The sequence below is a fragment of the Amblyomma mixtum genome, chromosome 1 (genome assembly GCF_055824585.1).
Source record: "Amblyomma mixtum isolate Tamu chromosome 1, ASM5582458v1, whole genome shotgun sequence".
Classification (NCBI taxonomy): domain Eukaryota; kingdom Metazoa; phylum Arthropoda; class Arachnida; order Ixodida; family Ixodidae; genus Amblyomma; species Amblyomma mixtum.
Window position 1 is genome coordinate 235,587,819 of NC_143012.1, and position 26,330 is coordinate 235,614,148.

The 26,330-nt window shown below is 46.4% G+C and overlaps 1 protein-coding gene and 1 non-coding gene across 3 annotated transcripts; one reads left to right on the forward strand and one right to left on the reverse strand.

Moving 5' to 3' along the window:
- Serinc (serine incorporator TMS1) lies at positions 1–24,116 on the reverse strand. 2 transcript variants are annotated; one of them, XM_089564858.1, is made up of 12 exons: positions 23,958–24,116; positions 21,176–21,340; positions 19,472–19,632; positions 17,726–17,808; positions 16,896–17,033; positions 15,106–15,182; positions 13,963–14,059; positions 6,481–6,567; positions 5,620–5,802; positions 3,757–3,783; positions 1,818–1,956; positions 1–816 (listed from the first exon to the last, which is right to left on the reverse strand). In XM_089564858.1, the coding sequence occupies exons 1-12, from the start codon at positions 23,991–23,993 to the stop codon at positions 678–680; spliced, it is 1,332 nt and encodes a 443-aa protein (XP_089420984.1). In that variant the 5' UTR covers positions 23,994–24,116; the 3' UTR covers positions 1–677. The 2 variants fall into 2 exon arrangements, with proteins under 2 accessions (XP_089420984.1, XP_089420991.1); XM_089564865.1 differs by lacking the exon at positions 3,757–3,783.
- A 204-nt stretch (positions 24,117–24,320) lies between these two features.
- Positions 24,321–24,393, forward strand: TRNAK-CUU (transfer RNA lysine (anticodon CUU)). Its single transcript has one exon. It is a non-coding gene; the product is annotated as a tRNA-Lys (tRNA).
- The last annotated feature ends 1,937 nt before the right edge of the window (positions 24,394–26,330 follow it).

A 26,330-nucleotide genomic window follows, 5' to 3' on the forward strand; every position in this document is an offset into this window, starting at 1 on the left:
TAGGTGTGTCAGCTGGCTTTATTGAGGACTAAAGGTAACAACTGTTTTTTTTTTCATTTAAGAACGGCAGGATCACTTTGATCAAAGCAAGCCTTGGAGATGCAAGAATCTAAACCTTGCTCCTTTTGTCAGTGACTCCAATACAATCCACAAAACTTGTTGTACTCTTCCATTTTTTCAAGGGTGAAGCACATACATTTCCATGACGGCTGTCTAAAAATAAAACAATAAGTACACATAAAAACAAGAAAACTCGTCTTCCAGAGAGACAGGTACAGTTTTGATAACATACATCCAGTCACAATAATGCTGTATAAATGAGGAATCTATTGCCACTTGTTCTTCAGCTTTCTTTGACACACTGTGGTAACACACAACCCTTTATGTACAGAGAACCCGTGGGAAAGGTGCAGGCAGCATACAGTTTTTAAGTAGCGTCTGTACGCAGACACCGACACGTGTGTGTGACAAGTTTACTCACAAAGAAACTCTACGTGCACACACACATATATATATATAAGCACAAATTCTCAATGTTTCAAAACAAGACAACAAGAACAACAACTATTCTACAACACAGGGGTAGGCAGGATCTCTCTCCTCTGACACGTGTGACTCGGCTGCAGTATCTCTGCAAGCAACCAGTCGGGTGACTGCATTCAACTAGCTGCATTCATCTAGCTGAAGTCCCTGTCCGGAAGGGCCAGTGGTGCCACCAGGGTCCACAGGTAGAGTGCAGAGCACATCCAGCTGGACGCCATCTTGACCCACATGGAGGCATTGTTCTCAATCAGGTTCTTGGGGTCATCACTCGGCCTGAAACGTCCCCCGAGCCACAGTCGGCATGAGAAGTTTGATATAGCCAACAATTTGCAATATCAATGTTTGCTATATCGGAGTTTGACCATATTACATTAAAGGTGCACTGAAGAGGAAGTTGAACTCGTCTTTTTGCTGCGGGAACTCAACCTACACGTTCCCAGCATCCTTAGAAACTTCGATTTATTGCCCTGTGCGGCCGATTTCCCTAATTAAATTGTATTAACGTCCGGCTTCCGCCTTTTTTTTTTTTTAATTCCCCGCATACGGTGGGAGGAGTCGACCAACGCATGGAGTGCTTTTCAGGCAGTCACGTGGTGACTTTGCTTTCGCTTTTATTTTGTTTACTTCAGGTTTCCGTGAATAAATAGGTCTAGTCAGAGACTACATAGCTGCAAATTAGGCCCATGGAAATAAAAATACACGTGGACTCTTTGCTTTCGCCGATCACTACGTATCACTCCGCCGATGGCAGAGCGGCAAGCTGCCACGGGACTGGGTGAAAGCTTGGTCGACTCCTCCCACCATTTGCAGGAATTCAAAAAAAAAAGTGGAAGCCCGACGTTAATCTGATCTAAATTGGGGAAATCGGCAGCACAGGACAATAATTCGAAGTTTCCAAGAACGCTCAGAAGGTGTAGATCGAGTTCCAGAGGTAAAAATACGAGTTCAGATTCCTCTTCAGTGCACCTTTAAGAACTGAGACCATCACTGTCACCTTTGTGCCAACAAGAAGTTGTGATCATTTGCGAAAAAGAACAGCATGTTACATCTAGCCCAGTTTCATCCATATTACAAGTATCCTTGCATTCAAAACAACTTCAATATTTTTTAAAAGTTCACATTCTTCAGGTGAATCACTGACACCAAAGAGTGGAGCAGTAACCTTATGATAGCTTCATAAACATATCCAAAGTCTGGCATTTAGAAGCAGGACAAAAAAAAAAGTGGAACCAGAAAGAGAAAGATGGGATGTTCAAGATGGAGGCATAACTTACTGGAACCAGTTGGTCAGGGTCATCATGACGTACAGCGAGGACAGAGCAAACATGAAGTGGAAGAATGACCAGCTGTAGGCCACCCCTTCATCTTCGTTGTCCCACACCTTGGCCTCGGCATCACCGCCAGCGCTCTCATCTGCGCCAAGGAAATACGTTTCTCTAAGTAACGCAACATTACGAGAACAAAGCATGGTGCCAAAAACACTTTGGTGCACAGAAGAAAAGAGAATTACAAGGGTTTATAGTTAATAACCAGGAACCACAGTGAAAAAAAAAACAAACAAACTAATCATGCAAGCAATGATATCTGCCTCAGCTTATTTTGCGAAGAAAACAGTATGAAGAGTTATGCTGCCTCGAACTGACGCCGCACAGTACATGGAACAGGTAGACGGCACAGCTTGGTTGCAGAGCCTAGTAACCAAAAGCATGTACTTGCCTCTCATGTTAATAAATAAAGGAATGAAAGCGACAACAACAATGCTCCCCTCTCCTTCAACAAAAAAAATTTGGACAGCTAAGCTTACTGGCTTATCACATTAATCAGTGAAAGCTGTCATAGCTTTGGTTTAGACATTTAGCCCTGTAGGTATTTGGCCATGGAACCTACAACATCAGCCAAAACAGAAAGCCTAGCTGAGCTTGAGCGAATCAGCGAAATCTGATCTGGCCACCTGTCGCCTCCCACCAACCATCTGTCGCCTCCCACCCACTCTACTTTCCTCTCCCCCTAAATGTGGAGAGTATTTCCCTCTCTCCAATTTTCCACCTGCCAACCATGGCAGGTGGCAACCAAATTTACTTAAATTCATCATCATCATCATCAGCCTGACTATGCCCACTGCAGGGCAAAGGCTTCTCCCATGTCTCTCCAATTAACCCTGTCCTTCGCCAGTTGCGGCCACCGTATTCCCGCAAATTTCTTAATCTCATCCGCCTACCTTTCTGCCGCCCCCTGCTACGCTTGCCTTCTCTTGGAATCCACTCCGTTACCCTTAAGGACCAGCAGCTATCTTGCCTTCGCATTACATGCCCTGCCCAAGCCCACTTCTTCCTCTTGATTTCAACTAGAATGTCATTAACCCGCATTTGTTCACTCACCAAATCCGCCCGCTTCCGATCTCTTAACATTACACCTATCATTTTTCTTTCCATAGCTCGCTGCGTTGTGCTTAACCTAAGCTGAACCCTCTTTGTTAGCCTCCATGTTTCTGCCCCATAGGTGAGCGCCGGTAAGATACAGCTGTTGTAGACTTTTCTCTTGAGGGATATTGGCAAACTGCCATTCATGATCTGAGAGAACCTGCCATATGCGCTCCCCCCATTCTTATTCTTCTTGTTATTTCCCTCTCATGATCCGGATCAGCTGTCACTACCTGCCCTAAGTAGACATATTCTCCTACTACTTCCAGCATTGCGCCATCAATTGCAAACTGCTGTTCTCTTGCTAGACTGTTGAATATTACTTTGGTTTTCTGGATGTTAATTTTTAGCCCCACCGCTCTGCTCTGCCTGTCTAATTCATTGATCATGCTTTGCAGTTCATGTCCTGAGTGACTTAGCAAGGCAATGTCATCAGTGAATCGCAGATTACTTGGGTATTCTCCATTAACTCTTATCCCCAACTGTTCCCATTTCAGACCCCGGAATACCTCCTGTAAACAGGCTTAAAATAATTTCCACTGGCTAAGTTAAATTAATTTTATAAGTAAATAAGGTCTTAAAGCTGACACTATAAATTCCACGGTAGAACGCAGGTCTACATATATGGGTAAACCAAAGCTATAACGGCTTTCAGTGTAAAGAGAATTTTTGGGGACCAGCTCGAGCAAGAGTAATGCAGTGCTTCCTTCATGCAAGTCAGGCTGGTAAGAGAAAGATAAAGACAGGAAGGCAGACGGACACGTTTCGGGTAGTGAATGAACATGGGCTTTACCTTCATTCCCCACAAGTGCGGTGGACTCTGCCCAAGTGTAGGAGAGGTAAAAAAAGAGAAGAAGAAGGTGGAGAACAAGACATCAGTGAGGTGGCGTGCAGGTGTCCAAAGTGACTACATATACTACACCCCCTTGAAAAAGAAAAAAAAAAAACCGAGGGGGCAAAAGCAATAGAGCTGCCTCCCTCCCTTACACTCTTTCTCTTAGGGGAAGCCCTGAAAGGGCAACTTGAAAGAAGGAAAACACAGCCAACTACGCTTGTAACGCTTGCACTTTTTGGACCCCCCCAGTTACACACGAAACTGTCACATCCTCTTAACGCTGCCACATGCTTCTTTTTATCCCAAGTACAGAGAGGGTTGCACTCGTGCTGTTGCCGCTGCTTCCTCTGAACCACCACTGGGTCCCTCTGGAAGCCCGTCTAGTTGTGTCCTGTTCTATACTCGGCTGTATACACCCTGGCTCACATACTCTCTTCAAGAAAACGAGGCAGAAAAAACCCCACAAAAACTTTTCTGAAACTTTTTCTCAAATCCAGCTCAGTGAGCAGTTAGCTTGCAAAAAATAATGCTGACAGAATCTAGTGAATTAATTAATTCAGCTCATCGAAAAATTCACAACTGACTGAAACTTTGGGTTCTGTGAAAGCATTAAGGTGATGAAATAAGCATAACTGAGTATTCTGTCAGGCAATGCTCATTAAGCATTCCCAACAAATATTTTCAGCAATTCTGCAGTGAACCATTCAGTTGAGGGTTTTATTTAGCCTTTCCTATGCCAACTACACTTTGTGACAAAGAACGACACCCGTCTGATATTGGGTACATGCCTGTAGCTCATGTTCCAAAAAAAAATTGTCGCTGCAGTTTATCCCTGCTCTTTTCTAAGAAAGCCTGCATGTATAAACTTGCTCGAGCAGGCTATTTGCCTTTTTTTTAAATCATTCACATGAAACAAGACAACAGATTCGCAAAGACCTACTGGCCACTTGCTCCTGCGGGGTGCTAGTCCATCACGTGGAACTGCTAGAGTTTGTGTTAAGCAGGTATTTTTTGCACTGCATCTGTGAAAAACTCTACGGAGGCCCCCGAACTTTTCACGTTACTGCATTTCAGCTTAACGAGTTTGTCCTAGCTCACTGTGTATGTAACCTCCTTTTCACAACACGTTTTACTGCTGTATTTTGTTGTACTTGGTAAAATAGTGAAAAAAATCAGAGTAAGCGAAACCCTTTCAAGCCAATGTGCGAAGAGCCTAAGGCAGTCCGAGCAACATAGGCAGCAATGCGGTAGTATGCGGTGCATAGAGGTTTACCGTCCTAAAGCTGCACGCGGGATGCCATTGTGGAGGGCTTCGGATTAATTCTAACCACCCAAGGTTCTTTAAGGTTACCGACAATGCACAGCACATGTGTGCTTCAGCATTGCACAACGCTGCCATTGCAGCCATGACTAGATCCCGTGACCTTAAGCTCAGCAGCTAAAGACCAAAGCCACCAAGCCACTTTAGCAAGCGCATAGGCACATGCAGTAGGAACATGTCTTCTGAACTTACATCAGGCATTGCGCAGGCAGAAGTGAAACACTAAGAGCTATACTGAAAATTCTGATGATTTAAGCGAGGACAAGGCAATAATTCTGCGTCTTTGGCGAACAGCCATAGTACATAAAAATGCTGACAAGCATCTGCTGAACAATGGCGAAAGTAAGAAACTTGGTGCTGTAGCGCTTTGTTAACCACAATACGATAAATGGGAGAGAAGGAGCTCTGCAGCCAGCACTGCACTAAGAAGCAAAATACGCAGCATCTGGTAAAGGTAGTAAAGGTTAAAGGTAGCCAACAAAAGCAGGTGTTCGACATACTGGTTCCAGTCTCCTTGACGAGGATCTTCTCAGACATGGTCAGCTTGCCGACCTGCGAGTTGGACGAGGTGCGGATGCTCGAGTAGAGGACGCACACGAACCACACCACCAGGCCGACGATACTCTGTGTGTCAAACTTGCTGCCCTCTTGGGTCAAACCCAGTGACGGCTTGCACTGCTTGTCTGGGAAAGGGGGAATGCAAGGAGGAGAGGCACACTCAGCAATGTGCAGGTACACATTCCGGAACGCCAAATCAAGAAACAAACTGAAGGCACTTCATTCTGGCCTACCAATGTGAGGCACTGCACACGATGCATAATGCCAACGACACCAACAGCGCAGAAACGGGAACTGTGCCCCTAACAGCTATCAGTGTAAAAACCTGCAGCACAATGCTTTGACATTTCCTGCCACATTCCTACTTACTGACAGCAATTCTATTACTTTATGTGAAAAGAAAATAAAGTAACTGAAGTTTTGATGGTTGGTTTTGATTTTATGGGCTTTAACGTCCCAAAGCGACTAAGGCTATGAGGCGCCGTAGTGGAGGGCTCCGGAAATTTCGACCACCTGGGGTTCTTTAACGTGCACTGACATCGCACAGTACACGGGCCTCTAAATTTCTCCTCCAAAGAAATTCGACCGCCGCGGCCGGGATCGAACCCGCGTCTTTCGGGTCAGCAGCCGAGCACCATAACCACTGGTGGCGGCTGAAGTTTTGAAGCCACTACTCCTTAGAATTGTATGCTTTGAGTTAAAAAAAAAAAACATGAACTCATGAAGCCAATCACAGTTCAGGCAAAACATCACCCAGAAAACATGCCACATAACAAACAGACTGGGCTCTCAGCCAGACTCACTTGTGGAGTTGTTCATGGCAGACCAGGTGAGATACATGATGTACAGGGTGACAGCAGAGGACTGAAGCAAGCCAGACGAAGGCTGAGCTGCAGAGGAAAAAAGGTGACATCAAGGTGCTCAGCTCATGTTCATGGATGGAATTCCCAGGGCTTTGTTCGTTAATAAAATCAGCCCGTACAAGCTTCCGCTACCTCATCTTCATAAATTCAGTACAGGTTACATCAAAAAGACCAAGCCAACTGCCTCTTAGCAGTTGCCGCTTTTACATATGAAGAAACATTCTTGCATACTGATCTTCAACTGGAGGATCATGCGAACTTAAACATAGCGAGCAACTAGGCTTCAAGCCTACAGAGCGAGACAGGATGTTTAATGACACCTTAATACAAGTGCAAAAGTGCGTAATGATTCAAATGGCATAAGAACAAGCATGAACAACCTTGCCAATCAAGAGATCTCTCTCCTTTAGGCTAACGTAAACAATGCATTACTGCTTGACACCACAAGGTTTTACCCCAAGATAGAACTTGTGGCATTACAATGGCTCCACACGTTGCAGGACTTGCAGCATGAACAAGAGGCATATCCACACAAATGATATGACGCAAACAGCCAAAGGCTGCCTGCCCAGGCAAACACTAGAATGTAGTACCTGTCCTGCCAATACTTACAGCCACAAAAACCCACGGAAACAAAAATATGCATGGACTATTTGCTTTTGCTAGACTCGACCTTATACTCTGCGATGGCCAATGAAAATACTGTAATCTGTGAAGACACCCAAAAGTAATTTTTATTACTCTTTTTGGACAGCACGTAAGAAACAGCTCCACAAAACCACTACATATTTGTGGCCCAGGGAGCATACCACTGAAATAACAAGCTCTAAGCAAGCGAACTATGTTTTCTCCTCGTCCCCTGCTGCAGGAATGATGTGCCCGACCACCTGTTCTGGCTGAACATAGCCTGACCAGCAAACTGCACATTTTCGAAGATCACTTTACATATTACTTCGCCAGTGGCTGAAAGGCACTACACACGTGCTTTCCGCCATGGCAACTATGTTGGTGAATCCTCTTACTTTCCACAGTGAGTTTAAACCAAAAACAATGGCAGGAGCAGGGATGTTTAATGCAATTGAACACTGAAATCAGCAACAAAGAATAATAATTAGAAGCTTCTAAGAATGCTCGGAATGTGTAGATCGAGTTCCTGTGGTATAAAGACAAACTCAAAACCCTCTTTAGGGCATGTAAGGCCGCTGCTAAATTCTAGCTGCAACTACTGTGTAGGGCGCTGCCCTCGCGGCGGTGGCTGTCCATTGTGAACGACAGCACCGCCGCTACCTTCAGGGCGCCCCCACCCCTATCCCCCCTTATGCATACGCTAACGTCGGAAAGGCGCCCGATGGGTCAACGCTCATTTCCAGCTACCACGGTGCAGGGCACTGCCCCCGCGGAAGGGGCTGTCCATTATGAACGAAAGCCCCTCCAAGCACAGTGCAGTAGGGAGTTCGTCTTTTGACGCACTGCTATCTTCATGGTGTCTCTATCAATTTGTGGGGGAAAACAGGAACCCTGTCGTAGCTGGTATGCCGAGCCGACCGAGAGAGCCCAGGAAAGGACGATTCGAGCATTTTTCTGGCGACGTGGGGAACGACATGCATTCCTCACTTTTATCCGCCCGCTCATCGATCACCCTTGTCCGAGCGCCCCACCGTCTGTGCCGTACCGGCTTCTCTCTCATCTATTGTTTGCATCTGGCACGCACTGAGGACAGGGGGTACGCATCTGTACCAAGATCTTGACTTGCATTGCGAGTGGAGAGGGGGGGGGGGGGGGGGGGGGCGGCGGTGTGCTTGGGACAGGTCGGAAGGAGAGCCCCAACGGGAGAGGATGAGCATGCTCTTTCCGACGAGAGTGTGGTGTTGTATTTGTTCTTTATTTTTGTTTTCTTAGCGAGACCCTGGGTTTGGGGCTGAGCTCAACCCACGGGGTAGGTCAATGATTGGAGAATTGATGCTTGGGGCGGGCCACTTAAAATGACCGCCCCATTTCTTTGTTTGTTACGGTTATAAAAACCGAAATAAACGGATGGAGACCAGCCGGAGCTGGGGCTCCATGCTTAGCATGCAACATTCTGCTTCTTAGGCTCTAACCTGCTAGGTAGAAGAGTAAAGTAGCGCAGTTTGTTTTTCCCTTTTTTTTTTTGTAAATTCATTTCTGCTGTTTCCAGTGTTACTCCTTGTACAATTATATGTTGTAAATATATGCTCCTCTATCTATCATCGTCTACAAGAAACGCCTCCTGGTCTTCCTTCACGCCGAATTAACTAGAGGAAGGATTTGCGAACCTTCCTTTGAAGAAACTTTACTGGCGCAGCCGACAGGATTCGGCACGTGTCATATCACCAAGAAGAGTCATCGCAGCGACAACCACAGGCCATCCGACACGGAGCGGCGAGGAGCTGTCAAGGGACGACTTCACCTCGGCTGCTACCGACGCTGGTTGAGCGGACGCATCATCCGGGCTCTGGGCGGCAGACAACAGAAGATCTGCGCCGGGTGAGTGGGATTCCTTGCGTTTTGTCGAGGTTGGCATGGTTGCTATTCTGTGAAGCTTAGGGTGCAGACGCGGAGCAAGTGAACACCATGGAGCAAAATTTCAGCATTAAGAACTGCTTCAGTTCTAAAATAGGGCTAGAATTGAAAACACATCAAGGTGTTATCCTCTCAGAGGCAGGGCAAGAAACTATTCGCCGCCTTGAGTTGAAATTTCATGAGCGGATGAGAGAGATAGAGAGGCAGGAGCAGGAACAGCTAAGGATGCTCGAGCTGAGGTACGCGGGCGGCGGGCAGCATGGTACTGCTTCCTATAGAAAGGAGAGAGGCCATGCAGACCTAGGCCCTGAAGCTCAGAGTACTGGGAAGGTTAATAACGACCTTCGTGAAGATTTGGTGGAGGCAGATAGCCAGGAGGAAGGAGAGGGAACTCATTCCAAGGCGCGGTACGTGTCAACTGACATGAAAGGACAGTTCAGTTATGAAAGCGCCTTCAGGTCTGAATTCGTCCCCGGATGGGAAGCTCTTCAGGGCGTTACCCTATCAAAGGCAGGGCAGGAGACTATTCACCGCCTTGAATTAAAATTCCACAAGGGAATGCGACAGATTGAGCTGAATGAGAAGGTAGAGCTAAGAAAGCTGGAGCTCATGTATGAGGGCGGCGGGCAGCATGGCACTGCGTCCGATCGAAAGGACAGAGACCATGCAGACCTAGGCCCTGAAGTCCAGTGTAGTGGCGAGGTTGATAAATTCCCTGAAAAGTTGACAGAGGCACTAGGCCAAAACAAATTGGTCACCGAGATCCAGGTAGTGGAAGCCTCTAATGCTCTGTCAGTTCAGTTTGAAAAAACACTGTCAGGAGAAGCAGCGCTGGAGATAGAGCTATTGAAGGACATTGAATAGGTTGGGGCAACCGAAAAGGAAATAAAAATAATAGGCCCCTGCCTGCACCGTTTACACACAACAGGCTTAACCCAATTGGAAAATAAAAGAGGATGCCCGTAGGCAAGTTGTAATTTGACCACCCGTGGGTGGAAAAATAAAATATTAGGGATAATGCTACATTAGCGACCCACAGCCGAGAGAGCGGGCCCGGGGAGGCTCCCCTGACCTCCCCTGGGAAGTAGCGGAAAGGGAAATGGGACGTGGGAAGGGAATGGGGACAGCGAGATTTTTGCTCTGATCCTTCAATTATCTCGACTCCATTACTGGCCCGCCTGGCCAGGGCAGGGAGAGCATCGAGATTGCCCAATGGTGCGGCCCCACTCACGGGATGCCCGACCACCCACCATACGCAACGGGCTCCGACTGTCGGAGACAGGAAAACCTAACATGGGGTCAGTAGCTACCTGGGGCTCCTCATCGCTCACTAGAAGGCTTTTCCCACCTGCCGGCTACTAGCCGTTGAAGGTTTTTCGCGGTTTTTCGGACACCGGAAGTATGTGTGATTGTCCACTCCATTGGACGTCCAGTTCGTCAACGGCCTCGCGGCCTCAGAACCGGTCAGACTCCGGGGGGCCCATCTGTGCTTCCTCCAACCATCCATGCACTTATTTCCTCTCCTAGCTTACTCTTCTCCTACTGAGGAGAGAGTGTTCAAGGCTGGGCGACCGGGCCACTAACCAAGAACGTGGCTTAGGATGAGATGACCCGGGCCTACTCCACCGGTACTCCACACATCTTCGGTTTTCGCCAGACTCTTACGAGGCAGTACTAAGCCCTCATCCCCCGGCATCCCGCAGGCGGTTAAGCCTGCGGCCGGCCGTAAGGCCGCTTCCCCGGGGCGGCGGTCCTCAGAGCCTGGCCACTATGAACCCCCGCGCGGACCTGGTTTCTCCGTAACCAGAAACCGACGCGTCGGTAGCCAGACTTGCACGCCCCCGCGCGCAGAGGAAGGAAGGTAGCATGTATTCGAAAACCTTTTGGCGTTTTGACATGCCTTCCGGGCCGGATTTCGTGGGTCCAACCTGAGTATAAACCCAGGCCTGCCTCCGCTCAGGCATCGGACCTCACGTGCACGACTGGCCCTCACAGTCGTCTGGGAGTCGCTGCCACTCCCATTGGGGGTTTGCATCCCCAGAGGATGGGTCCCGGCCATCCCATCCCCACTGCTGGCATTGCACCGAAACAAAGCCTAGTAGCCGAAACTACACCGGCCCGTATTCGGTGGCGGGGGGGGCCACGAGCAGGCTGCACAGTCAGATTTCCCCCCCGCTATTGAAGGACAGATATTAGTGTGGGCTTAAAAAATAAATAAGAAAAAACGTGCCCTGCCCACAGTGAGAGCGAAATGATGGGAGATAATAGTTGCGAAAATACGGACAAGCAATCCAGCACACTTTCAGAGCTCCCTAAAATCCAGTCGCAACAGTCATTTCTGGACAATGCTAATTTCGAGCTATTATTGGTGAAAGAAAATATTCACCAAACGATTGAGACCGAGTGCGCTCAAGATGAGGTTCTCATTCAGAGCTTAGGTCACTCATTGCGCGCCAATGAGGCGTTCCTTCCGAAGCATAGCGGTAGCGATTCCGCAGTCACCTGCAGTGACCCTGAAGAGAGGGCTGGTTCGGCCAATGAAAGGGACGATGAGCTAGGTGCTAAACTTAAGCCGAGCGGCTTACGGGAGCTCCAGAAGAAAGTGCAAGCTACCTGCGAAAACGAGAACAACGTTCCGCTGAGTAGCGACCAGCTTTATTGCTTCCAAAGTACTGATCAAAAGGCAGTAACGGCCAAGTCGCAGCTAGGTCCCTGTGACTGGCTCGCAGATGATTGCGTAAGTGGTCACGAGAATGCAGTGATATCCAGCAGCCGAGAGCGATCATGCCCGATAGAGGGTAGGCGCGAGAGCAACCCAGCTTGTGTTGATAACCTTCTGGGTGGGGATAGCGAAGACACCTGCTCAACAGAGTTGGCAGCAAAAAGTGTCTCGGATACGGCAGAAATGCGGAAATGCGCCGTGGAGAATCAGTGCAGGCGCGGCGGACTATTCGGAGGTAGTCAGGATGTCTTGGGCATTAAAGAAGGCAGTCTGCCGATCACCGCCCAACCGGAACAAGTAGGCTATGTACCACCTCCGCCGCCTAAGCCGCCATGGAAGGGTAGGCCCGATTTTTGGAGCGAGAGCCTAACGGTCAGCTTTTGTGGCAGATCGAGTGGCGCAACCAGGCCGGCCTCGGCAGGCGTGAATGTTCCCATTCAGCCGACGTGGTTGGTGCACGGAACAGTGTGGTGATGACGAGACTTGTGAAAGTCTACTATATGAGAACACTCAGCCTGTGTTAATGAGTGTTGTGCGCGGACTTGTGAACCGCTGTGAACAATGCACTGAAGCGTAGTGTGTCTGTGCGCAAGAATGTGGACTCTCCGCAGCGTAATGTGGCCGCATATTTGGCAGATCTGTACGCCAGCATGCACCAGTGTTGTGTTTTATATTTTTTTTTTTGGTTTGAAAGGTTCTCGAAGTGTCGAGGTAACCCTGAGAAACGGTGTCCTGGGAGGACCTACAGTGCGGGCGGTGAACGTGCTGCGGCCTTTTTGTTAGTAAGTATAAACGAGCTGATAGCAAGCTAGATTATACTCTTAGAGGGGGCGTGTAAGGCCGCTGCTAAATTCTAGCTGCAACTACTGTGTAGGGCGCTGCCCTCGCGGCGGTGGCTGTCCATTGTGAACGACAGCACCGCCGCTACCTTCAGGGCGCCCCCACCCCTATCCCCCCTTATGCATACGCTAACGTCGGAAAGGCGCCCGATGGGTCAACGCTCATTTCCAGCTACCACGGTGCAGGGCACTGCCCCCGCGGAAGGGGCTGTCCATTATGAACGAAAGCCCCTCCAAGCACAGTGCAGTAGGGAGTTCGTCTTTTGACGCACTGCTATCTTCATGGTGTCTCTATCAATTTGTGGGGGAAAACAGGAACCCTGTCGTAGCTGGTATGCCGAGCCGACCGAGAGAGCCCAGGAAAGGACGATTCGAGCATTTTTCTGGCGACGTGGGGAACGACATGCATTCCTCACTTTTATCCGCCCGCTCATCGATCACCCTTGTCCGAGCGCCCCACCGTCTGTGCCGTACCGGCTTCTCTCTCATCTATTGTTTGCATCTGGCACGCACTGAGGACAGGGGGTACGCATCTGTACCAAGATCTTGACTTGCATTGCGAGTGGAGAGGGGGGGGGGGGGGGGGGCGGCGGTGTGCTTGGGACAGGTCGGAAGGAGAGCCCCAACGGGAGAGGATGAGCATGCTCTTTCCGACGAGAGAGTGGTGTTGTATTTGTTCTTTATTTTTGTTTTCTTAGCGAGACCCTGGGTTTGGGGCTGAGCTCAACCCACGGGGTAGGTCAATGATTGGAGAATTGATGCTTGGGGCGGGCCACTTAAAATGACCGCCCCATTTCTTTGTTTGTTACGGTTATAAAAACCGAAATAAACGGATGGAGACCAGCCTGAGCTGGGGCTCCATGCTTAGCATGAAACATTCTGCTACTAGGCTCTAACCTGCGGGGTCGAAGAGTAAAGTAGCGCAGTTTGTTTTTCCTTTTGTAAATTCATGTTTGCTGTTTCCAGTTTTACTCCTTGTACATGTATATGTTGTAAATATATGCTTCTCATATATCTGTCATCATCTGCAAGAAACAACGCCTCCTGGTCTTCCTTCACGCCGAATTAACTAGAGGAAGGGTTTGGGAACCTTCCTGTTGAGAAAACGAACAAACTTTACTGGGCACCTTTAAGAAATGCCTTTGAACCTTACAGGAGAAAATAAATGATATTTCAGGCAGCACATCTTATATATAGTACGATTAATGAAAGTTCTGCCTTGTTCATGCAAATCTGATAAATTTTCACAACCGACAGAATAAAGCAAAAGTACATTAAGCAAATAAACATCAATCACAGCCAAAGACAATGCTGGCATACCTTCCTGGACTTTAGGCAGGACTGAAACCACAGACAGGATGACGCAGATGATCAAGTTGAAGCTGATGAAGAACTTCTGAAGTGTGCAGCCTTCTCCCTGCACAGTTTTTTCAAAAGACAAGAGTTTTTGCAAAAGACATACAATGAATTAACTTTGTTTCAGTACTCAGTGGGGTGCACAACGTCTAATGCATTCAGTCGATTTAGTGTATCAAAAAGACAACTGTGCTTCCAGCATTGTGACCAAACAGCAGTCAGCAAGAACAGTGACCGAACAGCAGTTATGTAGCCAAATAGAATGCAGCCACAGACAACCAGATAATCAAGTTCCCAGATCTTCAATATCGTCAGACAATTTTGAGGCTGCAATAAGCCAAACTAGTGCAACTATCACTCTAACACATGTAGCGAATTGCTGGATGGATGCAATTAAAAGCCACCCCAACTTAAATCCCCATACACAATGCCCCCTATGCTCGGTTTCTTGCAACAACTTAGCTTAGCTTAGTGGCTTAGCAGGCTTGGAAGTGTTGCACATAAAGTGCCAGCTCAGACAACGCACAGGAAGTGCAGGCTCAGATAATGCACTTTGAATCACTCATTCTTTTTTTTTTCTTGTTCCAACATCCACCCATCTTGTCTAGGGCGATTTTTCAAATGTAGGCCATTGCCCATTCAGAACATCGCCAAAGTACTATTTGATTCCCATTGGACACACAACCACCTGCATGAAAGACAACTTTTGAATTACATTCACCTTGTTGTGCTTTCGCTGGAAGCAACATGATGGCAAATACATATACAGTCAAACCCACTTATAACAATGCCCGTTATAACAATATGTCGGATATAACAATGGTCAGTCGCGGCACCGTCAGCTTTTGCATGTGTTCTATGGTATTTTCGGCACAACCCTGTTATAACAATAACAACGGTTATAACAATGGTATTTCCATAGCACTTCAGTATTGTTATAAGTGGATTTGACTGTACACAGAGGTTAGCAGAGTTTGCAAAAGTGGATTTGACTGTACACAGAGGTTAGCAGAGTTTGCAAAATATGTACTGGAACACACTATAATACATTGTATATGTGCTCATCAAATGTGCCACAGATGTGAGGCTAAAGTGAGCTTCACTTGCCTGTGTGTAGAAGATGTAGAACAAGACCACCCCAGCAATGGCGAGGGCATAGTGAAGCATGGTGAATGTCAACAGGGCTGCAAGAATGTAAGAGTAAAAGTTAATTACACAAAAGTACCACACGTACAAAACCAATGTGCATGAGTCTTTCCACAAGAAACAAGAAGCAGAGGCACAGCTATACGCTTAACCAAAAAGCAGAAGACACATCCCTTCTAGTGGCTTAACCAGTGATGGAAATGGCCATCAGCCGTTCAGAGCAGACTGCAGAAGGCAAACTATCAACTTAAAGCAGCTCATGTTTCTTGGCGGGTTTCTGAGATCCGGAAAGCAAGACAAACACACAACCTTGTAGTGTTAAATACAAAAGCACCTCTTGACTTTGCATGGAAAAGAAAAAAGCCAGAGAATGCTGCACAGTACACTATGTATGGAACAGAAAACTTCTGTGCATAGATATAAACGGCAACATCAGCATGCAAACAAAAAGAAGTTTTAGCTGCACACAAAGAAAGCTGCGTTCATTTATCGTTTCTTCGTTTTCACCTGTCAGATATTTGCAGCTGTCACCTTATTCTAGCTCGAGTCAAAACTGTACTGTCACTCTCCAAGTTGCCGAAGTTTTTTCTTCAACTTTTTCACCTTAGTGCTCTGTAAATGATGCACTGTACATCCCTCGCATGTGCCACACCTTGGCTATAGCCTTGCTAAAAGTGGCCATACTTACATAAACTGTTTTTTTTTTCTTTTATGAATTTCTTGCATCATCTCTAGGATATCTCAAAGGGGGTTGAAAACACAAACGCATTTTCTGATCCCCCAAACAATACCACCACACGGCTTTGAAACAAAGTAGAATAATGTGAACAAGCAATAACAGATCAGAAGATACAGCATAATAGCAATACTCATTATAAAGTATAATTATTAGTGTTTTATAAGCATTTGTAATTATTACAGTGTTATGAGCATCTGTATATGGGCATCACAAAAAAAACGAAAATCTGCGCGGTTTCAAAAAGAAGATGATTAGCTGAAAGTATTGTTCAAACTGCTAGCCAGGCTGCTTTTGAGGTCTGTCAAGAGGGTCCACGTGATTACGGGGCAAGGGTCCCAGTTAGGTACTGGTTTATGGTTTATGGGGTTTTAACGTCCCAAAGCGACTAAGGCTATGAGAGACGCCGTAGTGGAGGGCTCCGGAAATTTCGACCACCTGGGGTTCTTTAACGTGCACTGACATCGCACAGTACGCGGGCCTCTAGAATTTCTCCTCCAAAGAAATTCAACCGCCGCGGCCGGGATCGAACCCGCGACTTTCGGGGCAGCAGCCGAGCACCATAACCACTGAGCCACCGCGGCGGCCCAGGTACTGACTGGGTACATTGCACTGAGACTGCTTGTGAGGTGAAGCCCTGGCTGCGTTCATTATGCAAGCTTCAAGGCATATGCAGAACTCTGAAGATACAGGGAATAAAAAGTGTTAATGAAACTAGTTTTCCCCATACTGACAAAGAAGTCCAGACTGGATAGCATCAACACAATGGAAAGTGCACCTTGATATAAAAACTGACAGCAGACACCAAGGGGCTGCCTCACTGTGTATCTCAAAATTCTCTAATTCTGCACATCTTGTCCAGTAATAGCAGAGCTGCGGTGTTGCTTCAGCCAGCAACAAAACACAAAATATAAACATGAAATGAAAATGCTACAGCACTGCCACAATATCTCAGCCCAGAGTGAGGTTCAACTGCAGCCACATCTACAGTAGTGTGGTCAGAAAACAGACTCACCACAGTACCACCCCTTGGAGTGGGTCTCCTCAAATTTCTCAACCCAGCTGTTGGCCCAGCTGTGGGCGAAGTCTATGATCAGGATCAGCTGGATCAGGATAAACAGGAAGCCTCCGACCATGCCAAAGTACATCCACACTGAAAGACAGGGGGGGAAAAAACCACAACTGCACTGTGCACTAGTCGACCTGCAGGGAGGATTACATTCCACTGCAAGATAAACGACCAAAATGAAAATCCCCACAGTGGATTCATAGATCCACAGATATCCACGTTCTCCGATAAACACAAACAAAAAAGGCAAACCAGGGGGCCCTCATGTAAAGAAAAGAATATTTTCAGAATAAGAATAAAGAAAGAATATTTTCAGCACAAAAAAAAACAAAAAAACTATAAAAAAAACATGGTAATATTAATTTAAAAATACACTACCCTGCGTTTCTTGAAAAACAGGACACAATACTGTCTCCCACCAACACTCATATAAATTACCTGTCATTAACTGTATAATTTCTGGCTGTAATCAATGGCAGGTGCTGCCACCAACATGTAACCCACAAGGTTATGACACCAGCAATTTGTCTGTACATGCACTGAGAAGGCAAAAGAGAAGCACTTAGCCTCCATTAATATTTTACTAGAGCAAGGAGCTAGCAACCGCACAAACTAGAATTCAACCACTAGTGGCGGACAACTGCTTGCATATTTCTTTGTGTCGTTCTTGCGGTGTGAACACCATGTCAATGGGACACACATCAATACAGTCGACACAAGCACTACTGAACATTTATCAAAAATGAAAAGGGACGTGTGTATAATCGTTTACTCACCTTGGCCGAATGTTGCACCATCAGGTATGAAGAACGCACCAACCATGGCCCCAATCAGTACTAGGTATTTTAGAGCCCAGAACCTGCAGAATAGCAACAGAAACACAGTAAGTCATGAATGGTCAGGCAACGAAATGTCGGGTTTCAAACTGTTTCTCTCAACCACCACTGTCCAAAATAGAAAGAAAGTTGGCTTAGCACACATATCCATTAAGAGCTGAAGCATAAAAAAATGGCCGACGGTTACTACACCTGTGTAATGAGGCAATCTATGACAACAAATCACGGCAGTGAATATATCTCTATTCATTTTTAGTTGCTGTAGAATATATTCCATAACGTCAACCTTGGCGTGAGCAGGCACAACCTATCGGGCCATGGCACGGCAAAAGCTGCAAGCGCTAGTTCGTGCCGTTACGCTAAGAGGATGCCATCAATCTGTGCAATAGCAGTAGGCGAAAGTGCTACTTTGTTCTGCTGCACACAGAGGGCACCACAAATTCAAACTGAGGGCACAGCCAGCTAGGCAGCACAGCGCCACTCAGCTTTCCTTCTCTCCTTCCCTTGCACTCCTCCGTTTTTATATGCCAATGCAATCAACACCACAGAACTGGCAAATATGCTCTTAAGTGTTGTTGCACTCAAAGCTATGCATACGCTGGAACTCTAAAACAGCGCTGCTAACAGCAATGAGTTCGAATAAGCATGTCATGTTACAAACAGACAAACAGAACAATACAATACAAATGAGGATACAAAAGCAGGTTGAGTTTCGGCCGAGGAAGGCTAAATAGTGATCATTAAACTGGATTTCACCTGTACGACAGCTCTACCAAAGAGACAACCTCATGTGTTTCATATGCCCAGAACAATATAGTGTAAATCATTATATATACCACGGAACACTCAGCATCAAAGAACGGAAGCAATCTTTAGTTTGTAGAAAACCTTCAAAATTTTTTCCGCGTTTTTTGTTTCGCAAGAAGAGTGCCCAGCAAACAGCGCCATGTGATAACTGAACTAGAGCTTTGGGAGTAATGACTGACCGAACACAGATGAAAGCTGAATGCTATATGGGGGCCTAGCCATACGCAATAAGATAACATTTTGAATTCAAATCGCATGGTTATTACCAAACACAACAGCCTTGCCAGTAAGTGCTTTCAAAGTTACCAAATGCTATCTGTAAGAAGGAGGAGCAACACTGTTCTGCAATATTTACATGCAGAGCAAGTTAGATTTTCAACCAGCAATTCTTAAACTCTTCACTAGCATGCACTGAGGTACTGGGAAAAAAATTTAACCACTGAGCTACTTTAATGCTGAGTGGTTGAAACAATAACAATATAATCTACATTTACAATATACATTGTTGCATATCTCACTAGCTTGGGTTTCAACAATTTTATCACCACTTCCAGAAGTAGGCATCACAACTGCGCACCAATATGACTACGTTCCTGGCCTCTCCCACTCAACCCAGTGTAGCATAAGAGGGCACAGGCTTTTCGGTATATAGAGAACGTATACTTTTCGGATGTCAACACACTGATTTTCTCATTCCTTACTGTGCCACCCGAAATTGAAAACATCAAACACACATCTGCATACAGAGCTTTTCTATTGCAGGATGCACGCTTTAACCGTGATAAAATTCTGCATTCTTGTGGTTACAGCATCCCATAAACTTTAGCGCTTGATGATGAAAGTTGCGAAGCGCAGCAGCAAAAGCCAGTCGCATCGTACCCGTTCTGTATGCCACTTCTTGGATCTTTCGATGACTTCACACCAATCATCATCATGGAGAAGGCAATGAAGAAGAGCGTCAGCGCAAAGAGCAACCTGTACACCGCTAGGTATCCAACCGCATTCTTGCAGGCATCTGTACTTTCACAGAGATGTGGGACCTGTGGGTAATCAGTACAGTGCATTAATTATTAACGGACAAGGCTACGCACCATGAATAAAATAGCTGCCACACACAAAGTCCAAAGTCTACAATGTAGAGGTTTGAAAACGTTCACAAAGCAAAGATGTTTGTAAGCATAACAAATGGATTATGCGTTCTCTTTAATTCCTTCTCTTAATTTCCAGTTCACAAAACTAGGAAGTGCAATTTATGATAGCTGGTGATAGCCCAAATTTCCAGTTCACAAAACTAAGAAGTGCAATTTAAAATAGTCAGAGATAGCCAATAGATTTTAACATTCTCTAATAGCACCGGTTGGCAGGTAGCATCCATGCATGCATTACAATTTCATTATTATCGCTTCATTACATCTGACACAATTTCAAATGTTATGAAAACATTCATCATTCTTGGCTTGATATGTTGCACACATGTGCGAACTTTTTATGATGAACAATCATATCTGAAATGGCTTCATCACAAGTTTTTGCTGCAATAAATGTCATAATAATGTTAAAATGAGGCCAGGATACCTATGTTACATTACTGCAGCGATTGATGACCACATCTACTAAACCAATCAATGACCAATATCCCACTCCAAACAAGTATACAAAGAAGTTTTAAAAGTCAGTTTATGCAAAATTTTGCAGAGCAATGGACAACTCCACGGGCCCCTCAAGACCTTGACCAAATGCAATCAAGACAAAATGTGCATAAATCTCCCTGGATGCACGTGATTCATACCTTCCAACACCAATCTATCATTAAAAGTTCACTATGAGGATTCTAAGAACTATGAATACGTGCTAACAATTGCAGCATTACTCATCTCAAGTTCAGTATGCTGATTCTAGAAGCTAGGAACACATGTTAACAATTTCAGCATTACACATATCAGCAGCTCTTACCATCTAGGTTAAATGAATATGCCCTGTCAGCAACAGCAACTACATGTACGCACTTTGAAACAATTAATGGTAACTAATGACAATGCCGATAAACAACAAACCCCGGACTTTGTACAAACTTCTTGTTTCGTACACATAGACAGAGAACTAACAGAAATATATGAGTGCCACAAAAAAGAATCAAAGGGAAGGAAAAGCCCATTTACAAAGAGCCACGCTAATAAGCAGGGTGCCTCGAAAACAGGGCCATGAGCTTTCAGTGCGCATGATTGGTCATATTCTTGTTAGAAATGCACACTGGTCAGAGTGGCTTAATGTAATTCTTTTACTAGTCAACGAAATGAACTCCTGTCACATCTTCCATGAATTATCCTGATCAATTAACAGAAATCCATAATCCAGGAGCTAAATTATCCAACCCCCATACAACCACTAGAAGTTTTGTGAACAGCATGGCAGGACAGGCGGTCAACCAGACTGGGCATTCACTCACTTTCCCTCGGATGAATTCTCTGTCTCTCTCTCGCAACCCCCTCCCTCATACACACATACACTCAAACAACAACAAATACGAAAAACCATCGTCCAGACAGATGGTGAGGGAAATAACGTGGGAAAGGCGCCGCCTACCTTTTCCAGTAGCTGCTCAACCTTGGGGCTCAACATGATGCAGGCCACCACGGTGGTGAGGAGCAGCATCAAGGCGTACATGATGCGCGAGGACGTCGAGTTGCGGCAACTCGGACATGCCGAGCAGCACAGGCTGCACGCAGCCGAGCCACAGCAACAGGCCAGCTGCACAAAGGTGGAAAACAAGCACGGTCATCCCTTTCCAACGAGTGATATAGAAGTAACTGCAACACTTGAACTTAAAGGTGCACTGAAGAGGACTCTGAACTCGTCTTTTTGCCGCGGGAACTCGACCTACATGTTCTGATCATTCTTAGAAACTTCAATTTATTGACCTGTTTTTCCAATTTCCCTAATTAAATCGAATTAACGCCCGGCTCCCGCCTTTCTTTTTGAATTCTCCCTCGTACGGTGGGCAGAGTCGACCAACGCGCGGAGTGCCTTTCACCCAGTCCCGTGGCGGCTTGCCGCTCTGCCATCGGCGGAGTAATACGTAGTAGTCCGTAGAAGCAAATAGTCAGCGCGTATTTTTATTTCTGGGGGCTTATTTTGCGGCTATATTATCTGTGAATGAAACTATTTATTCACGGAAACCTAAAAAACAAAATGAAGCGAAAGCAAAGCCTCCACGGAGCTGGCTGAAAGGCACTCCCCGCGTTGGTCGACTCCGCCCACCGTACGAGGCAGAATTAAAAAAAAAAGGCGGGAGCCGGGAGTTAATTCAATTTAGTTAGGAAAATCGGCCACACAGGGCAATAAGTCGCAGTTTCTGAGAATGCTAGGAACGTGTAGATCGAGTTCCCGCGGCAAAAAGACGAGTTCAGATTCCTCTTCAGTGCACCTTTAAAGGGACACTGAGGAAAAATTTGAGTTGGTTTTTATTGACAGAGTACCGCATCCTAATAACAAGGATGCTGCTTTGAGTGAAAAACAAGCTTTTTCAAGTTTGAAATGGTCAAAAGATGAAATACAGGTGTCTCCAGCACTGGTTGTTTTTGCAACTACACTGGAGTGTGTCATGACGGTTTCTGTGCGCAGATCCCCAAGGCCAGGCAACCCAGCCATTCACCACATGATGACAGTGAAGTCTTTTTTAGGCCTGAATTAATCCCCACAGACCAGTGGAACCCATCGTCTCAAGAAGGTTGCAAAGCATCATGCATGAGATCAATCAGAGCTGTCTAGAATGTGCAAAATATGTGCTGCAAAGGAAATGAAGGCGATGCATTCCACTCAAGCTTCAAACAGTTAAGAGTGTTCAAAATACAGTGCTCATGTGTTGGTGGTTTGCACTATGCATGCACTATCAGGGACAAAAGTTAACATGACACAAGTGGTAACCAAAGCCCGTAGCTTTGTTACTAGGCTGGTGGTTTGAAACCACATTTGTAGAGGCAAAAGTTGAACTTGGCTTCACTGATGTGTGCTAGTGAAAACCGGTGATTGTTGGCGAATATCACTGCAATACGTCCAGACTGTTATTAGCATGACCTGGAGACTTTTGTCCCCCATTGTACATTTGCACAGCTGCATTTAAGCACTACAACTGTTCTTGAGAACAAGCTGCTAAATATGGATTTTGCTTTTACTACCTCACACCACATGCACACACTGCAGAGGCAGTGACATATTCATACTCTTGGGCAGCCATACAAGAAGCCCTGCACAGGGCCCACTGCAGCTAGCTGCCTAGCGCAGGAATGCACTGACCTGGTGTTTACCGATCACAAATCTCTGCATAACATGCACTCCATTCCATGCTTTCCCATTCCATGAAACAGCTTATCCGTTCACCAGTTTTTCCTTCCAGTTTAGACAGTTTGGACAAAATTTCGCAATCAAGAAGAAAGAATAGCAGACCCTCCAATGCAAAATGGCACGGTTCTCAAAAGATAAAATTTTGCACCTCGCACCCCACGGGCTAACGCGCGAGCTCTAACAAGCCAGGAGGGGAACGTTGTGAATTCAGAAACTTTACACATGGGTACAAATTGGCTTACGGTGCAAGCCCCTCCGCAGAGTTACGAAAGCAATATGGGCATACCAGCAATATCGGTACGCATTATGCCCGGTGACTTTCGTGCGTCCAGCTACTGTGTCGGTTTGTCAGAGGCAGGAACGTTCCATCTGTGCAATACATTTCTTCGACTTCATCGGCAAACGGATTTTTCTCTTTACTGAAAACTTCTCGCTCAGAAAGGGCGGCCACTCTACACACACACACACAATTACGAAACTGACAAGTACGCCCAACTGTTGAACACGGGTTTGGAATCGCCGTTCATTTAAAACACGATTGGAGAGCGTTTCTGAGCAGGTCGCGATCATTCCCGTTAGCTTTGCAAGGCATAGTGCAATAGATCGGAACTACAGTTCCTTATCTTAACGCGGTAGACTTCACTTCCTACGTTTGCCCAAGTACGAGATTTGACATCATGAATCATCCACAGAAACCAGTACTTCCCCGCAGCACGACCAGGTTAAAATATGGGAGTCAAGCTAACCTGTTAACTGAACTCCGCAAACTATAGAAGTCCATTACGAGAAACACAAGACAGCAATCGAAGCTGTACGCTCCAAGAGCCAAAATGCAGGCTCAGGAAGCCTTGATCACTAACGCAATATCCGCGCACAAAGAAACAATGAAGCTCGGTTAAAACGTACTCCACAAGCTGGGGTTGTCAAGTGCATTGCAGTTGCTGCGCCACATGCCTAACATGGCCCAGAGGCTGTCAATAAAGGTTCACGCAAAGTTGCTAGCGTTTAACACAGCCATACTCACCGAGCCAACTGAACAAAGGCTCATAAGCGCTCCCATGGCAGTATGCGACGATAGCTTGACGAAATAACTAGTAACAGAAACTGCTTCACCTCCAACCGAAAATCACACAACCGCCAGTATGCGTCAGCTGCACAGAAACAACACAAAGTCACGTGATGGAACGTCAAGTTTCGAGAGGTCGGTACGTGAGTGGCTTGGTGCTAATCTGGTGCTTGATTGGAGGTCAAAATTTGAACAAAACCGTCACTTTCTGACGAGCAGATAATCGCAGAGCATTCCTTAATTCTGAAAACCAGACATAAAAACTACTCACAGCTGGGTTATATGATATATGTTTTACATTTTATAACCACTTGCCACGTCGCCCGGCTAGCTCAGTCGGTAGAGCATGAGACTCTTAATCTCAGGGTCGTGGGTTCGAGCCCCACGTTGGGCGCAGTTTTTTTTTTTCTTACAGGCTGCAAGGTAAGTTTTTGAAGCCTGAAACATTCGATCTGCTTTTTTTTTTTAACCAGGAAATCGCTTAGTAATTGTCTCATCTCCGTAGACACCCGAATAGCGCCGCAAGGGAAGGGAGGAAGATGGGAGTGAAAGAAGAGAGAGAGAAAGGTGTCGTAGTGGAGGAGGAGGAGGAAAATATTATTACTGAAGAAAGGAGACTCGAGACCTTCTGGTTGGGCAGTCCACTGGCTTGCGCGGCAGCGAGGGCCCTGCGTGCCAGCCCGTGCTGATTATCAGGGTCTCCGCTGAGCAAAATGGCCTCCCATTGCCACGGGTCTGGGTTTGGTATAGGGTGGATCGCGGGATTTAGTTGGCAAGTCCACACCATGTGATAAGTCGAGGCTATTTCTCCACACTGTCGGCATTGCGGTTTATAGAGTGTGGGATACCAAATGTTCAGTTTGCTGGTTGTTAAAGGTACGGCGTGGAAGGATGTCCCTGGCTGTTGTCACCCCTCCCCCTCCCATCACCCCTTCCCCTACCGTAGAGGACTGGGCATAGAGAAAGATATATTTCTCTATGGACTGGGAGGCGGCTCTGCTCGGCTGCCAGGAACTATCGGCCCTACAGGCCCTGGATCGGCGGAGCGGTCATGACCGACGGGATCCCGGAATGAGTCGGGCGAAACCCACTAGGCGCCTCACCCCGAGCACCTCTCTGTAAAATACTAAATAAATGCTTTTCACCACCACCCGGTCACTCTGGCACAGTAGCGTCCTAGCCACTGCCACCGCGGCAGGCATATTGCGCCTTCGGTATGCAGAGTTCAGCTGCATGCGTTGAAACAAGAAACTGTACTCATGATCGAGAACTCAAGCGGGCGTCCTAGATACAGTTCAATCCCCTTTTTGTCGTATTATGTCCTGAATATAAATGGAAACCTAATACCCGGCACAAGTCAAGCGGCCGCTAAATAAACTGCTGCAGCTCACTGACCAAGACGTGTTAGCAAATTTGTCCGCTTTTCAGATTGGTCGAAATGGTCGTGACGTCACTGCGCGGGAATTTTGACGGGTGTCCACCGAATTATGTGAGACAGTTACTGCGCAATTTCATTTCCTCAAATACAATTTTCGACTGGTCTCCACCAAGGTATGCGAGACAGTTACTGCGTAATTTCCTTTCCTTAAATACAATTTTCATTTTCTTCATTACAGCCCCTCTTTCTCTTTCTTCTTTCCACTCCACTTCCTTCCTCCTGTACGGTGCGGTTCAGGTGTCCACCGAGATGACAGAGAATCACAGCGCCACTTCCTTTCCTCAAAAAGCGTTGCGTTCAAAGGGCAACGCATCGCGCCGAACGGGTGGTGACGTTCCGTGGACTCCCTGGCAGCGCTACAACACGCTGTCGCGTTCCACTCCTAAAGGCGGATTAAGCGTCATTAATTGGCAGTTAATTAATGCACCAACAGAATGTGAAGTGAACAATCGCGTAGCGGAATGCAGCACTCAGGCTTTCGCCTTTCACCACTTTAGCCGCTAAAGTTCCTCGTAATTTTTATTGGACCGTTGTCTGAAAACGGACAACCGTCCCTCAGTTGTACAAAGTTACAGTGCCGCGACTTACTGATGTCGCCCGATACACAATGATACAGAACGGCTACTATTGTCGCCCGACAAACAACAAAACCAACGAACACAAGTGTCCCACAAAAGTACGTCCATTTTCAAAAAAATAAAAAAACTGTGGGGTTAGGTGAGTGGTTTACAAGATACCTTTGAATGGCTCAACTGTAGTAGTCGGCAGAATGCATGAGGCATTCTTCAACCAGGCAGCATGAACCGCCCTTGGATGAGAACTACACAGTTTTTTAAAATACCAATTGTTCTTCTGGTTGCAGCCCGATGTGCCTGCGTGACGAACGAAAACTT

Bases quoted from the DNA above. Each gene is read 5' to 3' on its own strand.
- Serinc (XM_089564858.1), bottom strand. From the start codon at position 23,993: ATGGGAGCGCTTATGAGCCTTTGTTCAGTTGGCTCG. The intron at 21,341-23,957 runs GTGAGTATGGCT...ACCTTTGTGCAG, and splicing joins GCCTTTGTTCAGTTGGCTCG to CTGGCCTGTTGCTGTGGCTC. The intron at 15,183-16,895 runs GTGAGTCTGTTT...ACATTCTTGCAG, and splicing joins CTCCAAGGGGTGGTACTGTG to CCCTGTTGACATTCACCATG.